The sequence below is a fragment of the Pseudophryne corroboree genome, chromosome 2 (genome assembly GCF_028390025.1).
Source record: "Pseudophryne corroboree isolate aPseCor3 chromosome 2, aPseCor3.hap2, whole genome shotgun sequence".
Classification (NCBI taxonomy): domain Eukaryota; kingdom Metazoa; phylum Chordata; class Amphibia; order Anura; family Myobatrachidae; genus Pseudophryne; species Pseudophryne corroboree.
Window position 1 is genome coordinate 237,338,561 of NC_086445.1, and position 20,212 is coordinate 237,358,772.

Here is a 20,212-nt window from a genome sequence, read left to right on the forward strand (position 1 = left end):
CATTGAAGTGCAGGTAAATATGGACGAGATCGTCCATATTGGCCTGCATGCACAGCCGACGGGGGACCAGCGATGAACGAACGCGGGGCCGCGCATCGTTCATCGCTGGAGCCTCCACACTGAAAGATATGAACGAGTTCTCGTTCATTTATGAACGAGATCGTTCATATCTTTCAAACAAATCGGCCAGTGTGTAGGGCCTATAAGTCGGGTTCCATTGCATAACTTGGGCATAGTCAAGTTCCGCAGAAGCATGACCGGAACACCAACTTTCCGTGTGCAGAGTGTCAATGGTCTGGTTTTTCCTTTATTGTGCCTCTCCCTGATGTCACATTGAGATCAAACTTACTTTCGTTTCTTTCTAGGTCATTAAGCTATACAATAGTGAAAAACAATCCAAATTCATCCAGTAGTTTTTGTGTGATGTTTTAATGCAGTCCTTAAGGCACCTCAACATTCCAGGATTTACGTTTATCCATGCTTGGCAACAGGTGACTTAATTAGCACCGCAGTCACGTTGCTGGGGTGCCTGGAGGACCGCATTTGAGAACCTGTCTTAATAAACAGACAAAAATAATGAGAACATATTTTTTTGTCTCCATAATTCATAAACAGTCCATAGAAGTATACTGCTCAAAAAAAACACAACTCGTGCAGTTTTATTATATGTATAAATAAAAAAAATAAAAAAAATTCTGATTCTTTGCCACAATTAGCTATAAATGAAATGATAGTATTTTCCATGATTAGCCTTGTTGAGCCCATTTGCTTACACAATTTTCTATTACTTTAGTTTTGTATGAATTAGTATTTTAAGGATAATCAAAAGATAATTGAGCCATAAACAATATTCATGGTTTAAAAGTGTCTGACATCTACAAATGAATTGTTTACAGTACTCTATGCAAGCATTCATCCTATGTCTGGGCGTAGTCCCTGTGATTCACTGGGTGTGTCAGGAGTGGATGCCGAAACACAACACTATAATGTGCTAACGTGCATACATTACCACATAGGACCACCATTTGTCTGGTTTGCACCAGACATTAGGAGCAATCCTATTCCCCGCAAAGGATGAGAGTTGCCTTTGGAGCGGTGTGTAAACGGCGGCAACGGCACCTGTAATCATACCCCCTCGCAGCACTGTCCAGTGCAGGACTCGCATTTCTCCCCGCTGTCATCTAGAGCTGTGAACTAAAAATCCATGAGTCAGCATTGCTACAATATAAATCCGCATGTAATTGGATTCCCACCATTGTTTTTTGAGAATACAAATTAAATTTCTGTAATGTTCTGGATATTTGTAATGTGATATATTCCTGGATTATACACTAGTCACATGCATCAATTACACATATCATATAAGAACTACATAATAGAACTGCAGCAGGATCCCTGGTGCCCCGATTGTTATCATTCTGGTTATATTTGTATATTGCTAGGCAACATATATTCTCACCGCTGCCATGTGCACAGTCAGCACACACACAGTACAGTATACAGTGTATATATATATTACACATCCTACACCCAGGAGCAGCGTGGAGCGGAGTCTGGGAGCAGGACAGCTGCAGCCACATGCTGTACACAGGGATGACTCGCCCCCGCCTCCCGTGCGGTGATGGCAGGGTAGCGTCTAGTTTCCTTTCCTGGAGAGGACCTTTCCTATAAGCCCCTGGGTCCATGTCACAATTTATTTGGAATAAAGCGAAGCGGGGCGAGGATCCAGTGGTGCATGGATAAATCTTAATAACATCAAACGAATGGAGAATGGATTCAACATTTAGGTGCTGTAAGGGCGGAAGTTTTTTTACTGCCCTCTCGTGCTGTCACTTCCTGATCACGAAGGGAACATAAACATAGACACAACCGTGATGACAGGCAGCAGGTGTCGCACCAGCCGGTTTCCTACCCGGAAGAACATACTTAACACGCCGCGACATTCCGGAAGCACTCGGCCCTGGGCGTTCTTTTTTCCGCCATCTTGGAACTGAACTCTTCCAGCAGTAAGTGTCCCGTTCTGCATCCGTCGCCATCCCAAGGATTAGTAAAGTAAATGACCGCACAGACGGCAGCCGGGGGCAGGGAGAGGGGTTCTGTGCGGGGTGGTCACTGTCTGGTCGGGCAGCGGGCTCCGGCTGAGGTGTAGCAGGCAAGGAAGCGGCCGGCAGCCTGTGCTGTATGGGGAGTGAGGGGTCAGGGCTGGAGCAGCACTTGTTGCTGTCACATGCGGGGCATAGCGGTACCGCCTGTGGCCTGCGCTCCCGCAGTGTCTGCACCGGCTGTGCCGCCTCTTTCCACCGCATTCCTCTCAGTGCGGGACCAGCGTAGTGCCCCTGTAGCTCGTTCTTCTCGGTATAAGTATATATAGTAGCACCTGGCTGCGGTCTCCTCATACTGTAGCTCCATTCTATGGGATCTCATAGTTGTGCCCGATCCAGGGAGGGATCTTAACTCGTAGCTGTGCGGGATCAGATCTCATGGCTGTGGGATGTGGTCTCCTGATCTAATAACTGAGTTGTGGACCTTGTTCAATTCTATTCAGTGACAGTTGAATAACTCCCGGCACTATTCAATACAGCGCCAAGTGACACCAATTGTTGGGAATTCTTCTATCACCCCCGGGGGATGAGAGAGGAAATCCGACAAAAGTGCTGCAGCACGAGGCTTATTCTGTCAGGAATCAGCATCGCGGTGGCGAGTTAAGTCGGAGAATGCCCGTTCTCCCGACAATTCAACCTGTTAAGTCAGCGAGAACGGGCCTTCGCCGACTTAACATGAGCTGAATAGAATAGCGACGGGAGCTAACTCCCGGCGCTGTTCAACTGTCACTGAATAGAATTGACCCCATAGTGACTTGAGTGAGGGAGATAATACTGATGTGACTGAGTAGTATTTTGTTTATGATGTTACTTTCCTCCTTGCAAGTTAAGTAGGGTATAGACTATAATTGTATGTTTGGCCTGATAATTGTATAGTGTATATGCAGGGGCGTTAAAATGGTTCATATAACGATGAGGCCGGGATCTGATGTGCTGTGCACACTCTCGCTCTTGACCTCCTAATCCAATGGAGACATCTGAAAACGGCACACACTGGGGGGAATTAAATTGTTACTACCACCTAATCTCCCATCTAAAGTGACAGGAGATTGCGGGGGAGATATTCAATTGATGCTGTTTATCGTGCCCATTAGTGTCTGGTTTAGCCTTGTAAAGCGACTAAACTAATGGACACGATCACAGTGTCGTTTGGGCTTCCAAACTGGTCACTTTTCGCACATTTCAGCTCTCCACCCTCAGGGCGGGGGGGCGAGTTGAAATGCTGGTCGTGCCCAACAGGAGCAACAATTGAATAGCTGCGTCAGGATGATAAAGCTGCCAGTGATAACAATTGAATTCTTCCCACTGAGCTAAAAATGACTCTGTGTACGTGTGCACATTGATTCGATAATCGCTGGTGTGTACCCAGCATTAGTCTTCAAAAATGTAAAATGTCTAAACTGGGTTTACATTGTAGTCCTACTCCTTGCTTAAAACAATTCCATAACTGTATATTGCTTACTTTTGCCTTAATGTACTTAAACATGCATGATAATGGAATAGATTGATATGTGCCAAATTTCCTTGTTGACTGGTATTTATAACTGAACTGTTAAGTTCATTGTATACTGTAGGGTATGAGCTTGGAACCTGCATGTAAGCTGATCCTAAAGCAGTAACTTTATATGTAGTGTACGCCACTGTCCACACATTTTGGTATGATAATACATTGGGAATTCAATTCCACGCAAAGACATGCCCTGGCTGATTCGCTTTACAGCAGTTAGATCTCACACAAGTGTTCACACATCGCAGGCGAAAAAGAGATTCAGGCAATTCGCACCCTTCACCTATAATTGAATTCCCCTCATTTTGTTAAAAGCAAACATAAAACTACTTTACATGTACTGCAATGTATTGTGTTTATAGCTGAAATGTGATTAAGTTAAGTGCATTATTTATTTCTTCTTCTTAGAAATGCCTGGTGAAGCCACAGAGACCGTCCCAGTTGCGGAACAAGAACTCCACCACCCTCAAGTTGAGACGGGTATGTGCTTGAGTCTACGGCATGTTCTAGCTCCTTTTCCTCAAATCATTCATCGAGCATCCACTCCTATAACCATCTGAAAGCTGTTTCCATTCAGTAGGAATGCCAGATATGGTGTTCGCTGTCTTTTTATACATGGCAATTACTGTACATTTGATAATGAAGTGGCTGTGATGAATGTGGGAAAACTGCAGATGTGTGATGAGTACACGTTGGTGCTGTGACACAATAACACAGTAATGCTGTCTGTATTGTGAGCTTACGTTTCACATCCACATGGCTTTGTTTAGGGCAATTTTTTTCTTTCTTTTTTTTAACCTTTTTTCCCTTGTTTTGGTGGCTTGTAACTCACTGCACTTTGCCTGCTGCTTGTTTCCACTTTTGGTGGAGTTCTGTTGAAGCAGTATATGCACAATTGGTGTGTACTGGGGGGTAGTCTATTTGTGGAACTTGTCTGTGGCAATAATTCGCAAGTTGTGCTTGTACAAAATCACATTGGGGTCGATTCAATTCAGCGACAGTTTAATAGCGCCAGGAGTTAGCTCCCGGTGCTATTCAATACAGCGACAAGTGACACCAATTGTCGGGAATTCTTCTCTCACCCCCCGGGGGATGAGAGGGGAAATCTGACAAAAGTGCTGCAGCGCGGGCGGCGCAAGACTGATTCTGTCGGGAATCGGCATCGCGGCGGGAAGTTTAAGTCGGAGAATGCCCGTTCTCCCGACAATTCAGCCTGTTAAGTCCGCGAGAACGGGCCTTCGCCGACTTAACTTGAGCTGAATTGAATAGCAACGGGAGCTAACTCCCGGCGCTATTCAACAGTCGCTGAATTGAATCGACCCCATTGTCTTAAAAAAAAAAAAAAAAAAGTGCCTTAGCATACTACAACATTTTATCTTAGCTGTCGTTTACAGATTGTCCTTAATCATCTTTATTTTTTATCAATATAAACGGACTGTTGCTTTTGCCAGCATTTGTATTCCACTTTGTGCTGCTGACTGGATACTGGATGGGACCCATTTGTCCTAGGCAACACATTTTTATATAGGTTGAAAACTGAAACTTGCAAATATTGCTGCGATCTGGCAGTATAATAGACTTAATGTGCTATATAATAGGGGCTTTCTGTGATAAACCTGATACAGGACAGAAGTTAATGAGAATGTTTTGGGTTTTTTCTTTTCCTTCCAGCTCGCACTTTGCAAAGCTTGCACTTTACGTTTCACCGTTTTATTAACTGTAAAGGCTTGAGTATGTTTAGAAGCATGTGGTTGTGGGAGTAATAAGCAGTGTTTGTAAGTCACAATTATTCATCTGCTGCTGCTATTACAGCAACTTCTCCCTCGAGCTCTGGGGAGGAGGCTGCTGCACCCACTGAATTGGCAGCGGCAGCTACGGCGACTGTCACTCAGAACCTAGAAGTGGCTAGTGAGGCTTCTCAGACGGAGGCGGCACACACTGGAGCCTCTCTGGAGCCCTCAGGTAGGTCTCTAACCATGCACAGCACAGAATAAGTAGGCCCGTTTTAAAGAATGAAATGATTAAAGTTTATATGATTTGCGTGTAATTTGTCAACCTCACACAATCAGGAAAAAAAAACTGACTTAGTCGCTGGTCGGTATGAATCTAACGCTTTTGACTGCAATAAACCTAGATATTGCACTACAAATACTTAAAGCCCTTGTTATGTTCATTTTCATGTGGCTATAAAATAATGATCTCTCTTCCCCATGGAAATAAGCTGGTCAGTTCTCACCAGCTTTCAGTGACCAAATCAATTTACTTGCAATGGTCCTACCTCGGAATTCTCTTCAGTCAAGGCAGGGATGGTGTCCCATGGATTTCAAAGTTTAATAACCAACTTGTGCTAATATCCAAGTAAACGTAATAGGGCTCGATTCAATGTGAGTTGAATAGCATTGGGAATTATCTCCCGGGACTATTCAGTACAGTGCGCTGTGACACCCGATGATGGGATTTCTTCTCACACTCCCAGATTTCTGCTCTGCCCTTAGTGTGATGGACACAGCATCGCACCGGCGCAAGTCAGAGAATGCAGGTTCTCCCGACGAAACACCCCTGTTTAGGCCGGGAGAAAGGCGTTCTCCGACTTACCAGTGCGCTGTATTGAATAGCCCCGGGAGCTAATTCCCAGCGCCATTCAACTCACCATTGTATTGAATCGAGCCCATAGTGTTTTTTTCGGTCTTAAAAATAAAAAAAAATAAAAAAAAACACTGCATCCGTCAACCTTGCATAAATAGTAGTTGCCAGGTCAGTAGTTTGGTTCCCTGTTTATTAGGAAATTAGCTGGAAGATGGTCACTACTATGTTTTAGTCCTGGTGCATGGAAAACAAGTGTTACACGCAGAGCTGTTATAGGTTTCTGTGTGATATTCCACAGATCTCTGTATGAGGCTAGCACTCGCATATTGCTCTTACTGAATTGACCTGTATCTTCCATCTTTTTGTATCTTTATTCATAAGGCAAAATGTAATTCTGACTGCCTTCTTCTCTAAGCATTGTGAGGTTGACTCCACCCGTGTCTGTTAATCTGCTTATGGGAAAGTGCTGAGTTAGGACATCAATTGAAGTTTTTCCTGTACTGCACGGTCTACTGATCACAATCTTTTGTGACTGGTTTTAAGCTTTGGCTTTTTCCTGTTTTTAAATGATATCGGTCTATAGGTTACCAATAATCTTAGCAGGCAGATTCAGGAAACGTCACAGTGCTTGCAGTCTAGTTCAGTGGAAGTCTGCTTTTTTCATTTCACGTCCTACTGTTATATTTGCTTTACAGATTTATCTTTTCCACACTTAAAATACTGTTGAACTCGCATCCTAAAAAAAGACATATTAAGTCTTGGTTTTTTTTAAGTTGAAATCATATATTTATACAATCCGTTGCTTTTTTTTTTTCCTTACGCATCCTAAAAAAAGACATATTAAGTCTTGGTTTTTTTTAAGTTGAAATCATATATTTATACAATCCGTTGCTTTTTTTTTTTTCCTTAAGACTTTTGATACCTATAATGTATAGCGTCAAATTTCTCGCTATAACTTGTTTTCAGTCACACTGATTTACATTAACTGATCTAATGACAAGTCTGTAGAAAGAAATAATGCCTGCCAGTCATATTCATGGAGTACAAGAAACACATGTAAACCACGTCTTTTTACTTTACGTTGGAATGTAAGCATAGTTTTACATTATGTACTATATTTGTCACTCTGTTCGACTTTAGACGTTATACCCCCAGCTACCGGTCCTCCTGCACTCTCTGAACCACAACCTCCAGGTATGCCAACTGCAGTGTTCTGCATCCCCCACTAATGGTGTGCTGTGTCTAGTAAGGCTCTAACATGTTGTAGGGAGGAGCTTGGCTTTTTAGTTGTATAGTGTCTACATAAAGATTTTTATTTATTTATTTTGCTTTGAAAATTTAGTATGCTGGTGCTTCGTCTCCATTATCCTGTATATAGATTGGAGCTGGTTAATCTGTTCTACTCAGTAGCAACCTTCAAATTAATGTCTGGCTGTCAAGACCACAGTGGATTGTCTCGATTTGCTCTACATTTGAGTGCCATTAGTAAAACATTTTCCTTTATTTCAGCATTTCTACCATGCTTTCAGTGTCTGTGTTAGTTAGAAGCACCTACCTCCTAATCGGTAAAGGACAGACATAGCGCACAGTCAACACATTTTGGGGGGGAATTCAGTGGTTTTAATGGTTAACCAATGGAGCAATTTGGTCATTTCTCCGATCAGGCGCCCATTAGCAGTGGGAGACATATTTCTTCTTGCAGACCCCTGTGATGTAGAGTAAAATGTGTGTTTTGGGCGCCAAAATGGTAGTTTGGGAGCCCTAACCAGAATTTTAGACCTGTTTAGCCGTGTTTCGCAGTTAAACCCAATGCATTTGGGCTTGTGAAGAGTAATGCATGGCTGATCGAAACAACAATTGCATTGTTCCGAAAGGTGCCCAATACACTAAAACAACTGAATTCCCCCTAGGGCAGGCATGTCCAAACTGCGGCCCTCCAGCTGTTGAGAAACTATACATCCCAGCATGCCCTGCACAGCTTTAGCACTCTGACAGCAAAACTGTGTCAGGGCATGCTAGGATATGTAGTTTCACAACTGCTGGAGGGCCGCAGTTTGGACATGCCTGCCCTAAGGTTTGCTTAAACCAGTTATTTTTTTGTCTTCTTTTATTTTTTTTGTACTCTCAGATTAAATTGAAAATTAGAATAACAAGTTAATGTTAAGCATTAGTCCTACTTATTACTTACAATGAAATCTAAATAGTAGTAATTAAAAATGGAAAATGCAAAAGCACAGTTAGGCATTAGCACTGGTATTAGACACTTTGAATAAAAACACTAGTTTTTTTTTTTTTTTTTTAGCACTCTGCGCCGTCCCTGTAGTCATAGCATATAAAGAGTTGAATAAATATAATAATAATTTGTTTTAAAACAGCCACCCTGTTTCTCCACTTTTTAGTTACTAATGAAAACTGCAGTTGCTTTGGTTATATTCTTCAGAACAACTAAGGGTTTACTTAACAGAGTACACGATGTACATCAAGCTCCAAACTATCTTTTTCTCAACATGTACTAGAGCTATTTTACAGCGTTATGCCTGTTTTGTAAGGTAATCAACAGTTGCATAAATACTTCTGGACATGGGTGGATGGAATGATGTTGAATTTAAAGTCTGCTCTATTAAGACGGGTTCAGATTCAATTAGCCACAGGGTTGCACTTAACACAGACTTTTCCTGACAGCCTCAGGTGTGATGAGGAAAAATCCATAGTAAATGCACCCTCTGGTGTTTTTAAGGCACGTGAAAACCTACAGTTTCCAGCACTTTATGCTGAATCTATGGGATACCATGCAGAATAAACTGAATAGCTTTGGGCACTAAACTCGTTGCCTGATTTACCAAGGTAAACACGGCGAGTAATTGAATATGCCTCATAGTGTCTTTATACTGTGCACGTATAGGAGTTAAAAAGCACCTAATGTAGAACATGTAATATCTTGTGTTTCTAGATACAGAGCAGTACGCTGAATAAACAGGGTCAGTTATCCAAAACGTCCTTGTGTACATAACCATAGGTGAAGTGTGGTAATAATCTGTTTACATTGGTGTTACCTTTCAAGCACTAAGGCCACTATTTAGCATGTTTCTTTTTAAGCTCTTCAGACAGAGCTCCCAGCCACTGTGACTCCAGCAGAGCCTATTCTTTCTAATGCTCAAGGTATTGACCACATGGCCCAGAGTAAACTAGTCGTATCTAGTTGCCATCTAAAATATTTCATCTAATCCAAAAAGATGTTTCTGGAAATAGACTATATATATATATATGTTTCAATACAATGAGTCTCTCTACTTCTATTAATTTATTTTTTTCATTTAAGTTCCTAAGACAAAGTCCCCACCTACTGAAGCTCCAGGTACTGAGATACCTGTCCGGTTCCCTATCTTTTGTTCTCAAATTAGTGATAAACACAGAATCCATGCGTGGAATGTGTTGGTATAAATATTCATGTATTTAATTTAGCCCCAGAGACAAAGCCGCCTCCGCCTGCTGATGCCCGTAAACTTCCTGTAGCTGACTCCAAAGCTCCTGGTACGGAGAACATGCTATGTGTTATATATAATTAGGGATAAGATTATATTACTGTAGCAGGTGTATGAGTGGGGTCTACTACGGTATGCCGGCGCTCGGGATCCCGTTGCCCAGCATGCCGGCGCCATTATACCGGCAGCAGGACGAGTGCAAAAGAGCCCCTTGCGGGCTCGCCACGCAGCCGGCTCTGTGGCGCGCTCCTCCAGGGGTGTCGTGGACACCCCAAGAGAGAAAATAGTTGTCGCTATGCTGGCTGTCGGGATTCCAGCGCCAGTATGCTGAGCACCGGTATCCACGAAAGCCGACATATCAAGTGCCACCCGTATGAGTGAGCCTGTGCATGAAAACCAACACACTGAGCTTATTTACTTATTGTAGCACATAAGAAAAAGCCTCCACCCACTGATGTCCCAAAAGCTCCTGTTGCTGATTCCAAAGCCTCAGGTATTGTGGCTGCATGAGCGGTTTGGTAATCTTCATTACTTAGATCATCCGTTATCTTTGGTTTGCATATATTAATTAGAGTTGGCTTCTGCACATGTCTGAACTGTACTACAGTATTTGAACTTCCAACTGAACCTGTCCATAGAGCCTTGAACCATAAAACTTTTTTTTTTGTTAATTCTTGCTGCTACTCTTCATAATGGGAAGCTCAATCATCAGTGTGGTATTCTGCAGCCTCAACAAATGTTTGGATCTGTCCAATTTGAACACATTCATGTGGCCAAATTGGACAATGATTCTGGTAAGCTATCCTGGCTAAACAACCTGATGTGTAAAGGTGCCTGTATATGAGGTTGCAGAACAGTTGTGCAGTCAAATCAGGCCAGTGCAGCAGTTTGGCACTCAGACTACCAACTGGTGCCACCAGCGATCATATACTCGTGTCATTTAACAAGTTTTCCATATGCTGACATTTGTAGTGCTTACTTGTAAAGATTCCATCATGCTTCAATAAATACAGTGTCATGTCCTGCATGGTATCCACAAAGTGAGTTTATTCATTTTTGCTTTAGCTGCAAAGAAACGGCCCCTTACTGATAATCCTGCAGTGCCCGTTATGGATTCTAAAGCTCCAGGTATTTACTGCATGGCCCTAACCAGTTTGCAGTGTCTGCCATTCATGTTCAATATATTATAATGCAGAATGCTTCAATGATGTTGTCAACACCGTAAGCCTGTTTATTATTATTTAGCTCCAGAGGCAAAGACCCTACCCACTGATGTCCCTGTTCCTGACAGTGCAGGTATTGCTTGCATGTCTGTTGTGAATAGCACACTACCATTGTGGTGCAGTTTATACCCAGTCTAGAGTCAGAGCCTAGACACACGTTTCAGTGCATCATTTCTTCTCACAGTAAAAATCTCCAAGTGATCTGACAGAATAGACCTTTTGGTAGGCGCTATCATACGGGTTACTGTGTCATGATAATGTTCTGATACAACAATCTCCCAGTATAGTGTCATAGGCATGGCAAAGATGTTGCTGATTCCAATGCATAATTTGATGATTTGGTATAATTCTATTGCTTTATGGGAAAACTGGCATATTTATTTATTGTTGTATATGAGACACTGGCACGTCTGATTCTGTTTTTTCCTAATGAGATTATTTATTTAACCGTAGCTCCAAAGACACAGCCTTTACAAACTGATGTCCCTGTATTACCTGTTGCTGATTCCAAGGCTCCAGGTATCATACCTGCATGGTTTTAATAGGGAATTCTTAAACTGCGTGCTAGCATGTTGTACCAGTTTAGAGAACATATATTCTGTAATAGAAGCTGAGGGGATCATATAATGGAGGTGGCTATTATTAAGCTTAGACCTCTGTGTTGACTGCTTGAGCATGCTTAATTCATAAACACATGATGGGAGCTGCTAACACCTGTAACTAGAGGTAATGTCCTTAGGTGCTGGAATTCATCCGGAAATGTAACAAACATGTTTCCCATATAGTTTCATTGTTAGATTTTATGGGATGTAGTCAGGGTCCCGACAGCAGAATCCCAATGGATCCCGGCAGTGAGGGTTAGGGTTAGATTTGGAGTTAGGCACTAGGGCAAGGGTAAGGGTTAGCTGGGCAAAGGGAGTGGTTAAGGTTAGACTGCAGGAGGAGTGGGTTAGGTTTTGAATACTCACCGGGATCCTTTAGCGATGTGATCGTCAGGATTCTGTCTGGTTCCTGACTGCCGGCATTTTGTGCCCAACTCTGATTTTACATAACCATTTATTCTCATTTTGTTGAAATATAGTAGTTTGCTCTGCATAAGCCAAGTATAGTATTTCTTTGTTTAGCAGCAAAGATAGAGATCCCTCCCGCTGACGTCCTTACAAACCCACCTGCTGCTGCAGTAACTCCAGGTATTGCCTGTGTGGATGTATTCATGATCTTGGTTACAAAACTTAATCTGTGTCACTGCCACATGGCATTAGCACCCACACATTATATTGCTATAGAAGCCAAAGTAGTATGATGCCAAACTATGAACCTATTTAATTTCCTTTAGCTGCTAAGACACCGCCCCAACCCACTGATGTCCCTGGTGCTGTTTCCAAAGCTCCAGGTAATCTTATTACATGTTCTTTATTGGAACTTACTCTATTGGTTATGTATTCCCAATTCAGTTAAATACGGAAACCATGTGTGGTGCATCATGGTAAACCTATTTATATGTTTAATTTAGCCACAAAGGCAAAGCTTCCACCTGCTGATGTCCCTAAAGTTCCTTCTGCTGACTCCAAAGCTCCAGGTACAGAGAACATGTTGGTGATATATGTAATTAGGGATAGGAATGTTACTGTAGCAGGTGTATGAGTGAGCCTGTGCATGAAAACCAATGCACTGAGCGTATTTACTTATTTTAGCTCAAAAGAAAAAGTCTTCACCCACTGATGTCCCAAAATCCCCTGTTGACGATTTCAAAGCCTCAGGTATTGACACAGATCCTGTTTTCCATTCTTGCAGCTAATTTTCATAACTGTAAGATGACCGCTTGCAGCAAATGTTAGTACAGCTAGAGGCACGCTAATTGTGGCTCCGTCTGTGCCTGGGCGCACCCACCTCAGCGTCTGGGCCACGCGTGTCTCTGTGATGCGCCCCTTTCACTAGAATGGGAGCGTCTCTGTGCACTCACGTAGCGGGGCTAGGCGTCGGATCGCCTAGTCCCGCCAGGAGGGCATGTCTGCGATGTGCCCAATTTGAGTATGTGTGTGTGTGACAGAATTGGAAACCGTTCTTCTTGTAGGTTAATCAGGCCAAACAACCTGATCTAACAATGCCCATACATGGGCAATCGGGCTCATTTACAGTTGTGCAGCTATATTGGTTAAATGCAGTCGTTTGGCACTCAGACCAAACAACCTAAACCCATGGAACGCAACTGGGGGTATATTTACTAAAGTGCAGGTTTTTAGAAATGGAGATGTTGCCCATAACAACCAATCAGATTCTACTTAGTTATCTAGCACCTTGTAGAGCAGTGTTCCCAAACTCAGTCCTCAAGAACCCCCAACAGTTCATGTTTTCCAGGTCTCCTCACAGAATCACACGTGAAATAATCTCCTCCACCTGTGGGTCTTTTAAAATGTGTTGGTGAGTAATGAATTCTAGGTGACCTGGAAAATGTATACGGTTGGGGTCCTTGAAGTTTGGAATCCACTGTTCTAAAAGATAATGCCTAGCATCTGGTGGCTGTGGCCAAGATCTCCTACCTGCACTTTAGTCAATATACCCCATAGTGTGGTCAGTCAGTGCTTCCACGCTCAGGTGACAGTCTCTTCTGACTACATGAGATCACCAGTCCACTTATGTGGAGATTTATGGCCACTTTCTTCTAAAGAGTCTGTCATACATCCATACAAAAAAATGTTAAACTTGGTTTTGTGCAGAGTGAGCTTATTTATTTTTATTTAGCTCCAAAGGTGCAGCCGTCTACTGATGAACCTGCAGTGCTAGTTATGGATTCCAAAGCTCCAGGTATTGACTGCATGGCCCTAAATCTAATGTGCCAGTTTGCAGTGTCTGCTTACCATACATTTTTGTTTACTATTTTGATTTAAAAAAGCCCTGTTTCCTATACTAATACATATGACATTTTTAAGTAACCACTTATATTCATCTACTAGAGTACATTTGTGAGTGTGTGGTCTATATACACGGAGTAAATGCTCTTTTTATTTAGCCCCAAAGACAGAAAGCCCTCCCTCTGAGGTCTCCACAAGCCCTACTACTGCTTCTATAGCTTCAGGTATTGCCTGTATGGATCTACTTGTGGCATTGGCACCTATCCGCAATATTGTAGTGGAAACAGTGGTTGTGTGGTGCAATAAACAATGAGCATCTTTACTTTTCTTTAGCTCCTAAGACACAACTCCCACCCACTGATGTCCCTGGTGCTGTTTCTGAAGCTCCAGGTAATGTGATTACTTTTATTCCTAAATCAATGATAGATACAGAAACAATGTATAGAGCTTCATGATAACTTATATTTGATTTAGCCCCAAAGCTTTCAGTTGCTGATGTCCCTAAAGTTCCTGCTGCAGACTCCAAAGCTGCAGGTACTGAGAGCATACTGGTGATATATGTAATTAGGGATAAGATTATATTACTGTAGCAGATGTATGAGTGAGCCCATGCATGACAATCCACACACTGAGTTTATGTACTTATTTTAGCTCAAAAGAAAAAGTCTCCACCCACTGATGTCCCTAAAGCTCCTGTAGCGGATTCCAAAGCCTCAGGTATTGTGGCTGCATGAGCGGTTTGGTAATCTCCATTACTGAGATTATCTTTGATTTGCATTAATTAACGAGAGTTTGCTTCTGCACATGTCTGAACTGTACTATAGTGTTTCAACTTCCATATAAACCTGTCCATGGATATCAGAACCACAAACTCTGCTTTTTCATTTTTGCTGCTACTCTTTATAATGGGAAGCTCAATCATCTGTGTTTGGATTTGTTCATGTGGCCAAATTGGACAATGATTCTGGTAAGCGAGCCTGGCTAAACAACCTGATCTAAAAAGGTGCCTGTCTATATATGAGGGTGCTCAACAGTTGCGCTGTCAAATAAGACCGATGCAGCAGTTTAGCACTCAGACTACCAACCTAATACCCTCTGGCGTAACCAGTATGGTCAGACAGCGATCCCATACTCAGGGGCAGATTTAGTAAGCCTGGTGAAGTGATAAAGTGGAAGGTGATAAGCATCAGCCAATCAGATCCTAATTTTCACGTCACAGTCTGAGTTTGAAAAATGACAGTTAGGAGTTGACTGGCTGGTCCTTCCACTTTATCACTTCACCAGGCTTAATAAATTTGCCCCTCATGGTGTTAACACCACTTTCCCACATGCTGACATTTGTAGCTACTTACCTGTAAAAAGTCCATCATACATCAATAAATACAGGGCCAAACCTGGTTTATTGTCCCGCATGGTGTCCACAAAGTGAGTTTATTCATTTTTACTTTAGCTGCAAAGAAACGGCCCCTTACTGATAATCCTGCAGTGCCCGTTATGGATTCCAAAGCTCCAGGTATTTACTGCATGGCCCTGACCAGTTTGCAGTGTCTGCCATTCATGTTCAATATATTATAATGCAGAATGCTTCAATGATGTTGTCAACACCGTGAGCCTGTTTATTATTATTTAGCTCCAGAGGCAAAGACCCTACCCACTGATGTCCCTGTTCCTGACAGTGCAGGTATTGCTTGCATGTCTGTTGTGAATGGCACACTACCATTGTGGTGCAGTTTATACCCAGTCTAGAGTCAGAGCCTAGACACACGTTTCAGTGCATCATTTCTTCTCACAGTAAAAAGCTCCAAGTGATCTGACAGAATAGACCTTTTGGTAGGCGCTATCATACGGGTTACTGTGTCATGATAGTGTTGTGATACAACTATCTCCCAGTATAGTGTCATAGGCATGGCAAAGATCTTGCTGATTCCCAATGGATCCCGACAGTGAGGGTTAGATTTGGAGTTAGGCACTAGGACAAGGGTTAGCTGGGCAAAGGGAGTGGTTAAGGTTAGGCTGCAGGAGGAGTGGGTTAGGTTTAGAATACTCACCGGGATCCTTTAGCGCTGTGACAGTCGGGGTTCTGTCTGGTTCCTGACCGCCAGCATTTTGTGTCCAACTCTGATTTTACATAACCATTTATTCTAATTTTGTTGGAGTATAGTAGTTTGCTCTACATAAGCCAAGTATAGTATTTCTTTGTTTAGCAGCAAAGATAGAGATCCCTCCCGCTGACGTCCTTACAAACCCACCTGCTGCTGCAGTAACTCCAGGTATTGCCTGTGTGGATGTACTCATGATCTTGGTTACAAAACTTAATCTGTGACACTGCCACATGGCATTAGCACCCACACATTATATTGCTATAGAATCCAAAGTTGTATGATGCCAAACTATGAACCTATTTAATTTCCTGTATTACCAGTTTTTTTATATTGCGCACACATTCCATAGTGCTTTACAGAGAATATTTGGCCATCACATCAGTCCCTGCCCCAGTGGAGCTTACTATCTATATTTTACCTACCACATGTACACACACACTAGGGTTAAATTTTTGTTGGGAGCCAGTTGACCTACCAGTATATTTTTGGGTTGTGGGAGGAAACTGGAGCACCCGTAGGAAACCCACGCAAGTACGGGGAGAATATACAAACTCCGCACAGTTAGGGGCCATGGTGGGAACTGAACCCATGACCTCAGTGCTGTGAGGCAGTAATGCTAACCATTACACCATCCGTACTGCCCCTTTTGCTCCTAAGACACAGCCCCAACCCACTGATGTCCCTGGTGCTGTTTCCAAAGCTCCAGGTAATCTTATTACATGTTCTTTATTGGGACTTACTCTATTGGTTATGTATTTCGAATTCAGGTAAATACGGAAACCATGTGTGGTGCATCATGGTAAACCTATTTATATGTTTAATTTAGCCACAAAGGCAAAGCTTCCACCTGCTGATGTCCCTAAAGTTCCTGCTGCTGACTCCAAAGCTCCAGGTAAAGAGAACATGCTGGTGATATATGTAATTAGGGATAGGAATGTTTCTGTAGCAGGTGTATGAGTGAGCCTGTGCATGAAAACCAATGCACTGAGCATATTTACTTATTTTAGCACAAAAGAAAAAGTCTCCACCCACTGATGTCCCAAAAGCTCCTGTTGCTGATTCCAAAGCCTCAGGTATTGTGGCTGCATGAGCGGTTTGGTAATCTCCATTACTGAGATTATCTTTGATTTGCAATAATTAACGAGAGTTTGCTTCTGCACATGTCTGAACAGTACTATAGTGTTTCAACTTCCATATAAACCTGTCCATGGATATCAGAACCACAAACTCTCTGCTTTTCATTTTCTCTGACGTCCTAGTGGATGCTGGGAACTCCGTAAGGACCATGGGGAATAGACGGGCTCCGCAGGAGACTGGGCACTCTAAAGAAAAGATTAGGTACTATCTGGTGTGCACTGGTTCCTCCCTCTATGCCCCTCCTCCAGACCTCGGTTAGAATCTGTGCCCGGCCAGAGCTGGGTACTCCTAGTGGGCTCTCCTGAGCTTACTAGTAAAGAAAGTATTTATTAGGTTTTTTATTTTCAGTGAGCTTCTGCTGGCAACAGACTCACTGCTACGTGGGACTAAGGGGAGAGAAGCAAACCTACCTGCTTGCAGCTAGCTTGTGCTTCTTAGGCTACTGGACACCATTAGCTCCAGAGGGTTCGAACACTGGCACCTGTCCTCGATCGTCCGTTGCCGGAGCCGCGCCGCCGTCCCCCTCGCAGAGCCAGAAGAACAGAAGCTTGAAGACGACGAAATCGGCGGCAGAAGACTCCTGTCTTCATTTAAGGTAGCGCACAGCACCGCAGCTGTGCGCCATTGCTCCCAGCACACTTACACACTCCGGTCACTGTAGGGTGCAGGGCGCTGGGGGGGGGGCGCCCTGGGCAGCAATTGAAGTACCTTTTGGCAATAAAAATACTTATATAGAGTCTGGCACTGTATATGTGTATATGTGTGTATATATGTATGTGTGTATATATGTATGTGTGTATATATGTATGTGTGTGTGTGTATGTATATATATATATATATATATATATATATATATATATATTATACACACACACACACACACACACACACACACACACACACACACACACACACACACACACACCCACCCGCCATTTTTTTACACAGAAAGCGGGACAGAAGCCCGCCACTGAGGGGGCGGGGCCTTCTTCCTCAGCACACCAGCGCCATTTTCTCTTCACCGCTCCGCTGGAAGCAGCTCCCCAGGCTCTCCCCTGCAGTATCCAGGTACAAGAAGGGTAAAAAAGAGAGGGGGGGCACATAAATTTAGGCGCAAATAAAACATATAAGGCAGCTATTGGGTAATCACTTATTATAAGTGAAAATCCCTGTGTTATATAGCGCTGTGGTGTGTGCTGGCATACTCTCTCTCTGTCTCCCCAAAGGACTTTGTGGGGTCCTGTCCTCAGTCTGAGCATTTCCTGTGTGTGTGCGGTGTGTCGGTACGGCTGTGTCGACATGTTTGATGAGGAGGATTACGTGGAGGCGGAGCAAGGGCAGATAAGTGTGGTGTCGCCCCCGTCGGGGCCGACACCTGATTGGATGGATATGTGGAAGGTCTTAAATGACAATGTAAGCTCCTTACATAAAAGGTTTGATGACGCTGCAGCCTTGGGACAGCCGGGGTCTCAGCCCGCGCCTGCCCAGGTGACTAAGAAACCGTCAGGGGCTCATAAACGCCCTCTATCTCAGATGGTTGACACCGATGTCGACACGGAGTCCGACTCCAGTGTCGACGATGATGAGGCACATTTACAGTCTAAAATGACCAAGGCCATCCGATACATGATTATTGCAATGAAAGATGTATTACACATTTCTGAGATTAACCCTGTTAATACCAAGAGTGTTTATATGTTTGGGGAGAAAAAGCAGCCAGTGACTTTTCCCCCATCTGATGAATTAAATGAATTATGTGAAGAAGCGTGGAGTTCCCCTGATTAGAAACTAGTGATTTCTAAGAGGTTACTGATGGCGTACCCTTTCCCGCCAACAGACAGGTTAAGTTGGGAAACATCCCCTAGGGTGGACAAGGCGCTGACACGTTTATCTAAAAAGGTGGCCCTGCCGTCTCAGGATACGGCCGCCCTAAAGGAGCCTGCGGATAGAAAGCAGGAAGCTATCCTGAAGTCAGTGTATACACACTCTGGTACTCTACTGAGACCTGCTATTGCTTCAGCCTGGATGTGTAGTGCCGTAGCAGCATGGACAGATACTCTGTCAGACGACATAGATTCCCTCGACAGGGATACTGTTTTGCTAACCCTGGGCCATATAAAAGACGTCGTCTTATATATGCGGGATGCTCAGAGGGACATTTGCCTGCTGGGCTCTAGAATTAATGCTATGTCCATTTCTGCCAGGAGGGTCTTATGGACTCTGCAATGGACAGGAGATGCTGATTCTAAAAAACACATGGAGGTTTTGCCTTATAAGGGTGAGGAATTGTTTGGGGACGGTCTATCGGACCTCGTGTCCACAGCGACAGCTGGAAAGTCGACTTTCTTGCCTCAGGTTTCCTCACAGCCTAAGAAAGCACCGTATTATCAAATGCAGTCCTTTCGTTCTCAGAAAGGCAAGAGGGTCAGGGGCGCATCCTTTCTTGCCAGAGGCAGGGGTAGAGGTAAGAAGCTGCACCATGCAGCCAGTTCCCAGGAACAAAAGTCCTCCCCTGCTTCCACTAAGTCCACCGCATGACGTTGGGGCTCCACAGGCGGAGCCAGGTGCGGTGGGGGCGCGTCTCCGAAACTTCAGCAACCAGTGGGTTCGCTGACAGGTGGATCTCTGGGCTGTACAAATTGTATCTCAGGGATACAAGCTGGAATTTGAAGCGAATCCCCCCCGCCGTTACCTCAAATCAGCCTTGCCAGCTTCCCCCATGGAAAGGGAGGTAGTACTGGCGGCAATTCACAAGCTGTACCTCCAGCAAGTGATTATCAGGGTCCCCCTCCTTCAACAGGGAAGGGGTTACTATTCCACAATGTTTGTGGTACCGAAACCGGACGGTTCGGTGAGACCCATTCTGAATTTAAAATCCTTGAACACTTATATAAAGAAATTCAAGTTCAAAATGGAATCGCTCAGAGCGGTTATTGCAAGCCTGGAAGAGGGGGATTTTATGGTGCCGCTGGACATCAAGGATGCTTACTTGCATGTCCCCATTTACCCACTTCACCAGGAGTACCTCAGGTTTGTGGTACAGGACTGTCGTCATTACCAGTTCCAGACGTTGCCGTTTGGCCTGTCCACGGCACCGAGGATATTTACCAAGGTAATGGCCGAAATGATGATACTCCTTCGGAAGAAGGGAGTTATAGTTATCCCCTACTTGGACGATCTCCTCATAAAGGCGAGGTCCAGAGAGCAGTTGTTGATCAGCG

At 43.7% G+C, this 20,212-nt stretch overlaps 1 protein-coding gene across 50 annotated transcripts in view; it reads left to right on the top strand.

The window, feature by feature from the left end:
- The first annotated feature begins 1,898 nt into the window (after positions 1 to 1,898).
- NACA (nascent polypeptide associated complex subunit alpha) overlaps positions 1,899 to 20,212 on the top strand; it is a 79,305-nt gene continuing 60,991 nt past the window's right edge. For 19 of the 50 annotated variants that reach the window (XM_063952488.1, XM_063952539.1, XM_063952501.1 and 16 more), the window contains exons 1-23: positions 1,899 to 2,006; positions 4,018 to 4,089; positions 5,422 to 5,571; positions 7,336 to 7,389; positions 9,658 to 9,726; positions 10,105 to 10,170; positions 10,743 to 10,805; positions 10,923 to 10,973; positions 11,354 to 11,419; positions 12,025 to 12,090; positions 12,237 to 12,293; positions 12,414 to 12,479; positions 12,595 to 12,660; positions 13,643 to 13,705; positions 13,911 to 13,976; positions 14,086 to 14,142; positions 14,227 to 14,286; positions 14,404 to 14,469; positions 15,203 to 15,265; positions 15,383 to 15,433; positions 15,957 to 16,022; positions 16,681 to 16,746; positions 16,862 to 16,927. In XM_063952488.1, the coding sequence (XP_063808558.1) occupies positions 4,020 to 4,089; positions 5,422 to 5,571; positions 7,336 to 7,389; positions 9,658 to 9,726; positions 10,105 to 10,170; positions 10,743 to 10,805; positions 10,923 to 10,973; positions 11,354 to 11,419; positions 12,025 to 12,090; positions 12,237 to 12,293; positions 12,414 to 12,479; positions 12,595 to 12,660; positions 13,643 to 13,705; positions 13,911 to 13,976; positions 14,086 to 14,142; positions 14,227 to 14,286; positions 14,404 to 14,469; positions 15,203 to 15,265; positions 15,383 to 15,433; positions 15,957 to 16,022; positions 16,681 to 16,746; positions 16,862 to 16,927 (1,468 nt within the window). In that variant the 5' untranslated portion in view covers positions 1,899 to 2,006; positions 4,018 to 4,019. Of the gene's footprint in view, positions 2,053 to 4,017; positions 4,090 to 5,421; positions 5,572 to 7,335; positions 7,390 to 9,657; positions 9,727 to 10,104; positions 10,171 to 10,742; positions 10,806 to 10,922; positions 10,974 to 11,353; positions 11,420 to 12,024; positions 12,091 to 12,236; positions 12,294 to 12,413; positions 12,480 to 12,594; positions 12,661 to 13,642; positions 13,706 to 13,910; positions 13,977 to 14,085; positions 14,143 to 14,226; positions 14,287 to 14,403; positions 14,470 to 15,202; positions 15,266 to 15,382; positions 15,434 to 15,956; positions 16,023 to 16,680; positions 16,747 to 16,861; positions 16,928 to 20,212 lie in introns of all 50 variants that reach the window. The other 31 variants (XM_063952506.1, XM_063952525.1, XM_063952490.1 and 28 more) reach the window with 30 other exon arrangements.